General features: G+C 45.6%; 1 protein-coding gene across 5 annotated transcripts; it reads left to right on the top strand.

The window, feature by feature from the left end:
• The first annotated feature begins 1,291 nt into the window (after window positions 1-1,291).
• LOC127308440 (uncharacterized) lies at window positions 1,292-7,851 on the top strand. 5 transcript variants are annotated; one of them, XM_071821529.1, is made up of 8 exons: window positions 1,292-1,546; window positions 1,631-1,654; window positions 5,186-5,354; window positions 5,615-5,725; window positions 5,815-5,909; window positions 6,000-6,061; window positions 6,448-6,504; window positions 6,587-7,851. In XM_071821529.1, exons 3-7 carry the CDS (start codon window positions 5,282-5,284, stop codon window positions 6,461-6,463), a joined length of 357 nt encoding a protein of 118 aa, XP_071677630.1. In that variant the 5' UTR covers window positions 1,292-1,546; window positions 1,631-1,654; window positions 5,186-5,281; the 3' UTR covers window positions 6,464-6,504; window positions 6,587-7,851. The 5 variants fall into 5 exon arrangements, 2 of the variants coding, with proteins under 2 accessions (XP_071677630.1, XP_071677629.1); XM_071821528.1 differs by lacking the exon at window positions 6,000-6,061; XR_007856576.2 differs by lacking the exon at window positions 1,631-1,654 and having other exon boundaries at window positions 5,180-5,725; window positions 5,815-6,061.
• Window positions 7,852-11,941: the final 4,090 nt, after the last annotated feature.

Raw genomic sequence — 11,941 nt, 5'->3', positions numbered from 1 at the left:
TGTATATATATGTTAGGTATGTGTAATATATAGGGTCGCACTATTCTACAACCGGTGCTCAAAATAATATTCTGAGCACCAGTCTGCCTATAAGGACGCGATGGGAACGAACAGCGGCGAAAAATCAGTTCCTACCGCTTCCCCGACCGCAGTGAAAGGCGACGCCACAACTTCCCACGCGCAGCCGCGCAGCGCTGTTCCTCGCTGACGGCCGACCTCCCTTCGCCGGCCGGAACGCCTGCCGGCACCTTCCAGCCGCGGATCCCCTCCCTCGCGTGCCGCCGCCGGGTAGCCCGCGCGCGGTCGCTGGGTTGCCCTCGCGCCGCCACAAATCAGGCCGCGCCCTGCCCTGTATCCCTCGGGAGGCTCGCCTCCGCGGCTGATAGTCTCCGATGTGCTATGGAAGATCGTTCCCGCCGCCCTGGTTCCTTGCCGATCCGACCAGCTTCTTCCAAGGCGGTCGATTTGGGATTCCTGCTCGCTGCCCTGCCTGGTTTATACTCCTGGCGTCCTCCATCGCAGGCCATGGGGGCTCGGCCGTCGTCGGCCCTGTTTCTCCCGACGCCGTTGGCGCCCCTCAACACCGCCCAAGCACCCCCGCCGTGTCCCCGCTTGATTCTGCCCCGACCCGCCCTGATGCCTCTTGCGCCCGAGCTCCATCGCCACATGGCTTTGCTGTGCCCGCGGGTTTGGTATATGAGCGCGTCGGCCGCCACAAGCTAACCAGCAACTCTAGCTCCAAGCGCGTGTGCCCCTGAGCAATTCGAGGATCTCGTCCGACGTCAAAGCCTGTAGCGCTGGTAAACACCAGCGACCTGCGGACTTTTTTTCTGCAGAAGACTGTTCCCCGTCGGTTGTGTTTACATGTGGTAAGTGCAAATTAGTTAACAGTATAATGAAACCACCTAGGAGCCTCCACAGCGATTAGACATCCTGAGTCGTCCGATCAAACGATCTAACGGTCCAAAACGTTGTTACCCTTCCTGGACAGGCTCCTTAGCGAAACGTTACTCTTTGTTGGCGATTGGCCCAGTTAAAAAGGCTCCTATCGTTCTAACAACCCGTTTTCATTCTAGGACTGCTACACCCGAAATTGTGTTAGCCCGCACCATATTACCTGGGCCTCTAAATGTTTTAACGGGCCTATGTGTTTTGTGCTTCAAAAAGCGTACCGGTCTTCGGAAAAAAAACTATGTTGTTCGTTCTGGTTCGTCAAAGTGCGACGCCTATGCTCCTCCGCCCACCGATCCTTCTCCGCATGCGCAGACATCACCCCCCCCCCCCCCCCCCCCGCTTGTGCCGCCAAATCGTACACCCGGATGAACAAAGAAGGTATGTTATGAATTCCCCAATCTTGGCGTTATTTGTAGTTTAATTTCAGCCGGATTTGTATTATAGCGTTGACCAAATATGTTTCTTCTCCGGCTACGGCACCGGCCAAGTCCTTGCGGGAAAGGTCCATCATCGGAATCGAAAGAACGGGTTTCCTTCCTGTTCGAAGACTAGGGCCATAATCGGAATCGGAAGAACGGTTCTCCTTCGGCAGGTATTTTTTCTGCCTGGATGGATTGATGGTGCTAATTTTGACCCGTTCGTCAATCCTGTAATACTGACGCTAATTACGACGAAGAAAAAATGAAGGATCCAGGGAAATTTTTTTAGAAAACAGGCAGATAAGCCCGACTTTAACTTAATAAAGCCACACGGTAGCCAGTTAGGATTACACACTGCTGGGCATTACAGCTTTGCCACAGGGACACGACCAAGAGGTCCAACATAACAACAGGCACCACAAGACAAAGATAAAAACTAGCGGATCAGCCTACGCCCAAGGGCCGCAGCAGGAGAGGCTACTTCTTCACATCGCCGAGGGCTTCAGGTGCACGTACAGCTCCCTTAGCTCTTGTGCCATCCAGTTTAGCCCCTCCTTTTCTCTTGCTTTGAACTTTAGGCTCCACAGCTGCAAAAGAATGATAATTTTGTAAATAATGTCAGCTGGGTTAGAGATAACTTTCTTTTCAATCGCAAGCTTATTTCGCGTGTTCCAAAGGGCCCAGGATTGTGCCAGGAAGAGCACCCACAGCAGCTTCCTAGCATATCCAGAGAAACCAGAGAGGATAGCATGGAATTGGGCGAAGTTTGCCGGACACCAGTTGCATCCCAGCAGCTGGCGTAGCACTGACCAAGCGAATTTAGCAAGGGAACAAGCGAAGAAAATGTGGCTTGCATCCTCCGGGGCGCCACAAAGGGCGCAGAGGCCATTGGAAGGGCCGTGTCTAGTCACAAGCTGCTGTCCCGAGGGCAACTTGTCCAGCGCCAGCTGCCAGGAGAAGATCTTGATTTTAAGCGGCACTTTTGATTTCCACATGTCCTTGTGATGGGCAATAGTCGTGCCCTGGGAGAGTTGGGCGTACATAGATTTGACCGAGAAGGAACCACTCTGCTCGAGGTGCCAAGTTACTTTATCCAGGCCGTCAACGAGGGCACTGACTAACCAAGTCTTGCAGCTCATCCCATAGCTGCAAGCTTTCTGATCAAGCGAACGACGGAAACGGACTTGGAGGGAATCGCGGTTTAGAGCATCCGCAACTGAAATGTCTTGGTCATCACAAATGGCGAAGAGCCGCGGAAAGGACTGCATGATGGGACCCCTCCCAATCCACCAGTCCTTCCAGAAGCTAGTGCGCCTCCCGTTCCTCACTTCGTGCTTAGCTCCGACCTTGAAAAGGTGTTTGACCTTATGCAGACTTTTCCAAAACGGGGAACCACACGACCAGAGCCCGAGAAGATATCCGAGGCGTGTGGGTACTTGGCCCGTATGATACGGGCCCATATCGTGTCCTCTTCATGATATAAACGCGAGATCCACTTCGGGAGTAAGGCCAAGTTCATTTTCTTTGTGTTGAGAAGTCCCACCCCCCAAACTCTTTGGGGCGGCAAATCGTTGGCCAATTGACAAGATGATATTTCCTCCTTGGGCCGGCTCCTTCCCGAGAAAAATTTGGAGCGGTGGGAGTCGAACCTCGCATGGATCCCGTCATGCGGAGGAAGAGGCCCATCGCGTAGATTGGGAGGTTATCCAGCAGAGTTAGAGAGAATGAGTCGTCCCCCTGATGACATCAATATGCCCACCCAAGGCTCTAATTTGGCAGCAAGCTTCCGAACCAGGAAGAGCCATTGCTCAAGCGATAGTTTCCTATCTGATATTGGGAGGCCAAGGTAGATAAAGGGAAAACTCCCTAGCTTACAATTCAGCTTGTTGGCAATATCCACTCTCGCAGAGCTACGCTGTCCCAGCACAAACACCTCACTTTTGTGGTAATTGATCTTTAGACCCGACATGTCCTCGAAGCACATCAGAAGGAATTTCAAATTCGCAATGTCCTCGTCCGACCCCTGGATGAGGATGAGCGTGTCATCGGCATATTGTAGGTGTGTAATGCCTCCAGGAAGCAGATGGGGCACTAGCCCGTGAATGTGTCCAGCCGAAGCCGCGGCGGAGAGAATGACCGAAAGAGCTTCCCCGATGAAATTGAAGAGCAGCGGTGAGAGGGGGTCTCCCTGTCGAACCCCTCTCTTATTCCGAAAAAACGGACCCACCTCTCCGTTGATGGAGATAGCAGTTTGTCCCCCAGAGACTAGCTGAAGAATCCTGTGAATGTACCCAGCGTCGAAACCTTTACAATGTAGGACTTCCCCCAGGAAGTCCCAATTCACTCTGTCATAGGCCTTCTCAAAGTCCAGCTTGAGGAGCACCCCGTTGTGCTTCCTCACCCGGATGTCGTGTATAATTTCCATGAGAGCAAGCGGACCGTCCGGGATGTTTCTCGCCCTTGATAAAAGCTGTTTGATTACGGGAAATGATCCTATGGGCCACTGGGTCAAGTTTGGAGGCGTAGGCTTTGGAGATTATTTTGAAAATAACGTTGATCAAGGCAATCGGCCTATACTGTGAGATTTGATCTGCCCCAGGCACTTTTGGGATAAGAGACAGAATGCCAAAGTTGAGCCTAGCAATGTCGACGCGCCCCAGCACGAAGTCATTGAGGATGTGCAGAATGCCGTGCTTGACCTGTGCCCAGAAGCGCTTGAAGAAAGCGACGGGTAGACCGTCCGGTCCCGGGGCGGTGTCTGTCTTCATATCCTTCACAATGGCCTCCAGCTCCTCTTCAGAAAAGGTACGCGCTAACCCAATGTTTTCCTCATCTGAAACACGGGCCTCCTCACCCCGGGAGGAGGGCGCCAGACCACAAACCCTTGGAGCCGAAGAACCAAGGAGATTTCTATAGAACTCATAGATGTGCTGTTGAATCAGTTTAGGGTCCGTGATGATGCCGTTGTTAGAGCTGAGCTTAGCGATATGGCATTTCCTACGACGGCCATTGGCGACAGCATGGAAGTATGCCGTGTTCGCGTCACCTTGCAGAGCCCACCTGACTCTGCCCCGTTGCCGCCAATGCTCTTCCTCCATGCGGTACAAATGAAGCAACTGCTCCTCGAGATGATATCTTGAGGCCCAGGCCTCCTCGACAAGACCGGAAGTGTCAGCCAGCATGTCCAAGTGCGCAATCTGGCTGAGCAACGCAGATTTTTAGCCTTGGTATCTCTGTTCAGGTTCTGATTCCAGCCACGCAAAAATTGGCGGAGGCCCGCAGACATGAAGTTCCACCAGTCGATAATGTCGCGGCCACCCACCTTGGATCGCAAAAATTCCCACTTTTGCTGTACCAACGGAACGAAATCCTGGCGCTCGAACCAACTGGTCTCGAAGAAGAATCTGTTGGTGCGCAAAGGGAAGCCTTCCCCAGTGTCGAAGACGAGCGGAGTATGATCAGATCCCAAGCTTGTCTCAGCAGCCAGAGAGCAAAGCGGGAAAATGGCTTCGAAAGAAGCAGACACAAACACACGGTCAAGAGCTGAACGGACTGGGTTGAGCTGATGATTGGACCAAGTGAACCGTGCACCCGTGCGCGGGATTTCTCTCAGAGCCCAGGTGGCAATGCTGTTGTTGAAAAGATCTATCAGGGGCCAGTTAAGATTGGTGTTGTTTTTATCTTCAGCAGCCCTGATAAGGTTAAAGTCACCCCCCATAAGAATCGGGAGAGGACATGAAGCAATCTTAGACGAAATCTCGTCCAGGAACCCCCTGGAACGAGAGTGGTCCGCAGGGCGGATCCAGGGAAATGCGGAAGGCGCACGAACCCATGCGGCACATGCGTTCGATCGGAACCGGATCGGTCGATGGAGAAGCACCTAGTGCTGATGCTACTTGCGGCAGTGGATGCGGCAGCGAAAGATTCTCCTCCCAGTCTATGCGCCTGTGGGATGCGAATCATCGCTGCTTTCAAGCCGGAGTAATAGTTCAGTTTCTGCAAACAAATAATGACTGTATCGTGCGCAACTCGCCGGCGGCGAGTAATGATGCTACGTTACTGCGGATGAAGCTATATATTCTTTTGTTGCCTCCAACTACCTCCCTACCCCTTCTTTCTCTGCAGTCATAACTTACCAGATCAATAGTTCTCTGTTCCTTCTCTCTGTTGCCACCCCGTCTCCTCCCAATAATTATCACCGGTTGTAAAATCCTAATTTTTGAGACTCCAATTGCTTGCAGGTTGTGTTCATGTTGGTTCGCCTCAACTCATTCCAATAAATCTTGCAGTTTCTTCGGACTTACTTGATTGTGAAATTTTTAATCTGACTATTTTGAATGCCTGGCAGTCAGGTCAGTGGCTAAATATCTCATCTGTTTTATAAGTTTTCTCACTCAAGTATTGTTCACAGCCTGAAACGTACCCCCAATTTCTGAGCTAGGTCCAAATGATCTCTTTGAGCCAACTTCTGTTCACTGTTTTGTGGATTCGTTGAGCAAGAAGAAGATTCGAATAAAAGCTCTTTTACTTGATGAGGTAGAAGTTCTTGCTTCCATAGTTATTGTTTTCTAAAATACAGATAATTAACTTCTTGTTTTCTTGTACAATTTTCTTATGATATCGTAGATGCCATTGTTTTTTTACTCAGCAGGGCTCCACACATTGACAACTATAAAGTGCACAACAAGGTATTCGTACAAATATATTTTTTAGGCTGGCATGAAACACACCACTTCAACTTTAAATTTGTCATATGGACTGGGAAACATTCGGGACTGATGACCGAGTTCTGGACACTTGCCTTTAATTGTTAAGAGGCCTGACAATAGGGGAACCGGGCAAGTGACTAGAAAGTTGTTGTTATTTATTGCTTTGCTCAACTAATAATTCGATAAAAGTGTTAATAGCCATCCGATGCACCTGAACCGATATGATCTTATCCCTAACTACCACGACTAGCACTCCTTAGAGTTTATAAGCTGCTGCCGTTCAATGGATAGAAATATTGCAGCTTCTGCACTTCTTCTGTTCTACTGTTGCTTGGTTGTAACAGAGTTCACGTTATACATTACAGATTGCTCCAAGCCTAACAAGGGAGAGTTGTGAAGCACTACACCAAAGCATCCAAGAGGTACTCTATCTTGAAATCCGTTGAGTAACTCTATTATCTGTAACTTGCAGAATACTTGTGTCTTGACCCAATAAATTATTAGGTTGTGAAATATGTTGTCAATTGATGATGCTGATTGTGACCGCTTTTCTGTCGAATGGTTCACGGCCGGGGGAAAAATCTGGTAAGCTTGATGGTGAGTTTATCCTCAAGTTACATCGCAGTTGTCTTATTCCTGAACAAAACTGGTACCAACTTTCTCGAGAATATTGGTAAGCGCCTCTTGTTGCTTTTACGGGTATAGTGGTATTTTATAGTGTGGAAGTATTGATATATAAGTGTCATGTGGTCCAATCTTGTGACCACTGTCAGCCTTTCATCTTCCTTTGATCTATCAACTTTCTGGTTATTGCTTGAAAGAAAAATTGAATTCAAACCAGTCCGTGGCAGGGTGAATAATACCATTTCATTACTACACCTTGTACCATGAGAAATTTGTCAATCCCCCTAATTTCTACACTACGTGTAGACTACAGCCTACGTGTCACAACTTCAGATGGTGATTAGAATCCCGTCTGGCAAAGCGACCAAGAAAGAGAGTGGATTAAAAAAATGAGGTATTGCTGCAAGATTAAAGGTAAAACTGATCAGATAGCACCAGGAAGACATTTCATATTTGCAGCCAAACATATCCAATACATAGTAGAAATATAATAGAAGTAGAGTCAATTATGTATGCTATATATGTTGAGCCCAATAGGCTTACCAACCCCCATCCCATTATATATTTTTATACGTTTAGCCTCTTTGCAACTGCCAAGCGCAAACCTCTTTTGTTGCACTTGCAGTAAACTTACTTGGTTAATACTTATGATTATCTGTTTAAAGATTATTCATTTTCTTGCATATTAAGTATTCACTAGGATAGGCAATGGTGGTGTTTATTCTTATGTAGTAGGAAGTAATCAGGGAGGATGACAATAAGCTCGAGGAACTGAAAAAAGAGTATGGTGAGGAAATCCATGTTGCAGTTACGATGGTGTTGACTGACAGTGGCAACAGGGTTTTTCTTTTCCCGTGATATGGAACCACAAGGAGGGAGGAAAGTGAAAACAAAGAAATTGTCCAAGATGTCATTGTGCTGTTCGATGCTATCAAGAAACGGCTCTGAGCAGCTCAACACTATGGCTCCTCTGCCGTGACCCAAACGAGGACACATATCTATGTTTCATTATGTATCAAGTCACTAAGTGGAGTCGAATTGTTACACAATGCATTTTGTTAGACCAACTTATTGCTTTCTGCAGTAAGTGAACTTGGCAGCAGTTGTTCATTGTCATGGAAATTCAAGTTTTACATTCAATGTCCCATATTCGTTTTTTTATTGCTCACTTATTACTAACCAGTATATTTTGAAATCTCCTATGATTCACTTTTCAAAATAGACGGGCGCGGCAACGCGCGCCATCATGATCTAGTACAGTAATTAGAACAGTACAAGTACAAGGATGTGAGCACTACATAGGACGGAGAGAAGTAAACATTCAGAGTCTAGAAAATGCGTATATATGGATGTGATGTGGTGCCGCACCTCTGCATGATTGCGTAGGAATTGTTCGTGTTTGTCCGTGCTGATACTGGCGCTTACCTCTCTGTCTAAAAATTTCTTTTCTTTTTTCCAATCACTGATTGAGTCGTTGTAGCAACATCAGTATTAACAATGCATATATTCAATTCATTGTCGCGTTTTGGGTAAGTACAAGCAGATTTGTGTAGAAGTATAGGTGCGCCCCTTTCTACTCTGGCGTCGGCGGCCGGATCCCTGGCCTTTGTTCGGTTTCTCCAACCGGTGCTGCCTCTGTCGTGCCCCTGCAGCTGCCATGGGACTCCAAGTTACGGCTGCGCCCTGCTGCTGGCGACATTCTCCGCTGCGAGCACGGCGAACCTGCCATTGGAGCTAGCTCGTCCCATGCTCCTGGTGTGCTTTGCTGCTCATGGGCGCGAGCCATGCTTTTCTTCTTTGTTTTCCTAGCTGATGCTACACGCTATTGATGCATACAAGGTGGACTTTCTTCTTTCAGTGTGTGTGTCAGTTTTTGTGGTCGGCTGAGAGATATGATTTGAACAATAATCAAAAGCGAAAGAAATAAATTAAGTACATATATGTTTACACAGAAGTACGCATCCACTTACTCATGCCGGGCAGTAGGCTCGTTGATAGCTTTGGTGTTGTAGGCGTACAGGTTGCCTCATGTGGGAAGTGTAGTGGCAATAAAAAGAGAAAACGCACTGCCATCTTATTTGAGTAATGCTGTAATGGTTCTGTTCATCAAGAGATTGAATTTTCCACAGTCAACAGAAGCAATTTGAGCATACTTGTGACGCCACTTGCAATTCGAGTAGCTAATAGAAAGATTAGGCAGTATACCTGGGCACCAGTCTGTGCGGCACGTCCGCTTTATCTCCGTCAGTCTGTATTTTTGATGTTTGCGGTTGCACTCACATGCTTTCTTTTTTACAACAACCTGTGTTCTTTTTAGTGCAAACGTCATTTTCAGATATTTGCTGGAACAAGATATTAACGTTTTACTGAGCAGTACATTCATCTGAAATGTTGAAAATCTGTACTTTCTGTTGTATGTTACTGTGGCAGCAATCATCGATATGCATGTACCTGGTGAATGTTACTTACAAATCGGTATTTTTTTCACTAGACTGAATATACTTGTGACTACTTTGGAAATACAGATGCATCTATCGGTGTAATAGAGACAAAAAAAATCGTGAAATTTACTTAGCAAACCTAAGCTACACCTCACTGGATATTCTAACTACATGGACCGAAAGCATAAAATTAAATCAAATCCCAGATTTGATTCAAGTCACTAACATTGTATAATTTTTTTGTTTGCGACCTCTCAATTCTTCTTTTGGTTGTCGATCAGTGCATATCATTGATGATGGCAGTACAAGGTTGTGATTCAAAAAAGTACAAGCGGTGACTACTGGAAGTACAAGAGGTGAGTACGGGAAGTACAAAGTGTTCAAACAAAATTCTGCAGAATAAGTTCACATAGCGGAGTTGGGAAATTTAAAGATTAAGATCGAAGAAGTGCATATTCTCTAAAGTTGAGTTTAGGGACAATTTAAAATCACCATTCCAAAAACACACGTGTATAGTATTTGGATACCACACTAGTTTGAAAATATTGCCGAGCAGTACAATCACAAAGGCCGAGAAGGACAAGATCGTATCGCGAGAAGTACAACCATCGAGAAGAAGGCACCATGGGACGGCCGCCACGCCGACATCACGAGTGTCATTGGGCCGCTTCCTGGAGGTCTCGCGTGCCACCGCCTCGAGGGCCGATTGCACCGCCCTCCCTTCTTTATCGTGTTCATCTCCCTCCCTTCTTTCCCATGGCCGGAAACACTCCTGCTTCCCTCCGTCGCTGTTGCGCTCCCTCCATCAAAGCCGTGAACCATTCGACATGAGCAATATACCAACTTAATATAGGAAGTACAAGAAACCCGACAAAGTCCAAATGTAGAAAAAACAAAATAATCCGGCATCTGCGAGGAAGTACGAACAGTGATTCCGAAAAGTACAGGCGGAGACAACAGGAAGTACAAGCGGTAATTACATGAATTAAAAGTGTTCAAAACTCCCACATAAGTTCACATAGCAAAAAACAATAAAAATGTCGTCACCCATAAAGAAGTTCATATACTTGACAACGACAAGTACAACCATTCGACACGAGCAATACAACCACTTAATATAGGAAGTACAAGAAACCCGACAAAGTCCAAATGTAGAAAAAACAAAATAATCCCGTCATCTGCGAGGAAGTACGAGAAGTGATTACGAGAAGTACAGGCGGAGACAACAGGAAGTTCAAGCGGTAATTACATGAATTAAAAATGTTCAAAGAAAATACTCCCACATAAGTTCACATAGCAAAAAGCAATAATAATCCCATCACACGTAAAAAAGTTCATATAATTGATGATGAGAAGTACAACCATTCGACACGAGCAATATACCAACTTAATATGGGAAGTACAAGAAACCCGACAAAGTCTAAATGTAGAAAAAACAAAATAATCCCGTCATCTGCGAGGAAGTACGAGCAGTGATTCCGAGAAGTACATGCGGAGACAACAGGAAGTACAAGCGGTAATTACATGAAGAAATACCCCCACATAAGTTCACATAGCAACGTTGTGAAGTTCAAATATTAAAATTCGGGAAGTGCAGAATCTCTTAAATAGAATATAGGGACAATCTAAAATTATCATTTCGAAGCACACATGCTAGTTTTTTTTGTAAAACACACTAGTATCAAAATATTCCCAGGAAGTACAACCACGAAGGCCAAGAAGTACAAGGACATGTCACGGGAAGTTCATAAGAGCGTGGTTGTGCTGAGCATTTTGTGTGGTCGTGGATCTCAAACGGACACCGTATGAGAAACTTATAGTCATTTTACTGAACACTTTCATGAAACAGCGCCGAGAAGTACAACCGCATTTCGCTAGAAGTGCAAGTTCGTGTCGAGGGAAGTTCAATGCTCTGGTTTTACGGGGCGGAAATCTATTATGGAAATCTCATCGATTTGATAACCAACCACTTCAATCATTGTTACCAAAAGGTTTATATGATAAAGTATATGTCTAATTTCATTACCTACAATATTTTACAACAAATAAATGGATCTAATCCACCAAATTCAAATCGTTATCCCACAAAATATACCAGAAACATGATTTCAAAACTTCTAAAATTACTTTTAAACCGTTCGGATTTAGCAAAAATGGTACATACGAAAAAGATGCGCCATTTTGACCCCTTTCCAACCATATATCATTTGCATTGTTTAAATATACCGGATGAAAATCGTGTGGATAATCATTCCGTGCCCGTCACATAAAACGGGCGGAGAGTAATTCAAGTTTCTATCTTAAACTATAAGAAATTAGAGAAAATAATTGGAATAAGAAAGTTGCGCCTAGTTCATAGCTTTCCAACGCCATATCATTTGCGTCATTCCGACAAACGGTCGAAACAAAACAGCCAAATTACTGTCCGCTCGTTTTTAAGTACGTCCGAATTTCGGTATTTTTAAAATTGTTCAAAAACTGTGAGGATTTTGAAAAAACGTAAAACATGAAAAAGTTGCGCAATTTCATTATCTATCCAACGGTATATCATTTGTACATTTTCGATAAGAGATTCGAAAATCAAACTAAAAGTTCGTTTTCTGGCCATATACAAGCGTTTTCGTATTTTCAAAATTAAATTTAAATCATGCATAATCTGCGAAAGTTGTGAACATAAAAAAGTTGCGGTTTTTCATTATCTATCCAACGGTGTATCACTTGCACAGTTCCGACCAACGGTTGAGAAAGTCGTAGTACAATTAGTAGTTCTGAAGAAAATAGGAAGTTCAGGTAA

The sequence above is a fragment of the Lolium perenne genome, chromosome 6, assembly GCF_019359855.2.
Source record: "Lolium perenne isolate Kyuss_39 chromosome 6, Kyuss_2.0, whole genome shotgun sequence".
NCBI classification, from domain to species: domain Eukaryota; kingdom Viridiplantae; phylum Streptophyta; class Magnoliopsida; order Poales; family Poaceae; genus Lolium; species Lolium perenne.
The sequence above is the reverse complement of the archived record's forward strand: the minus strand, read 5'-3'. Positions and strand labels throughout refer to the sequence as shown.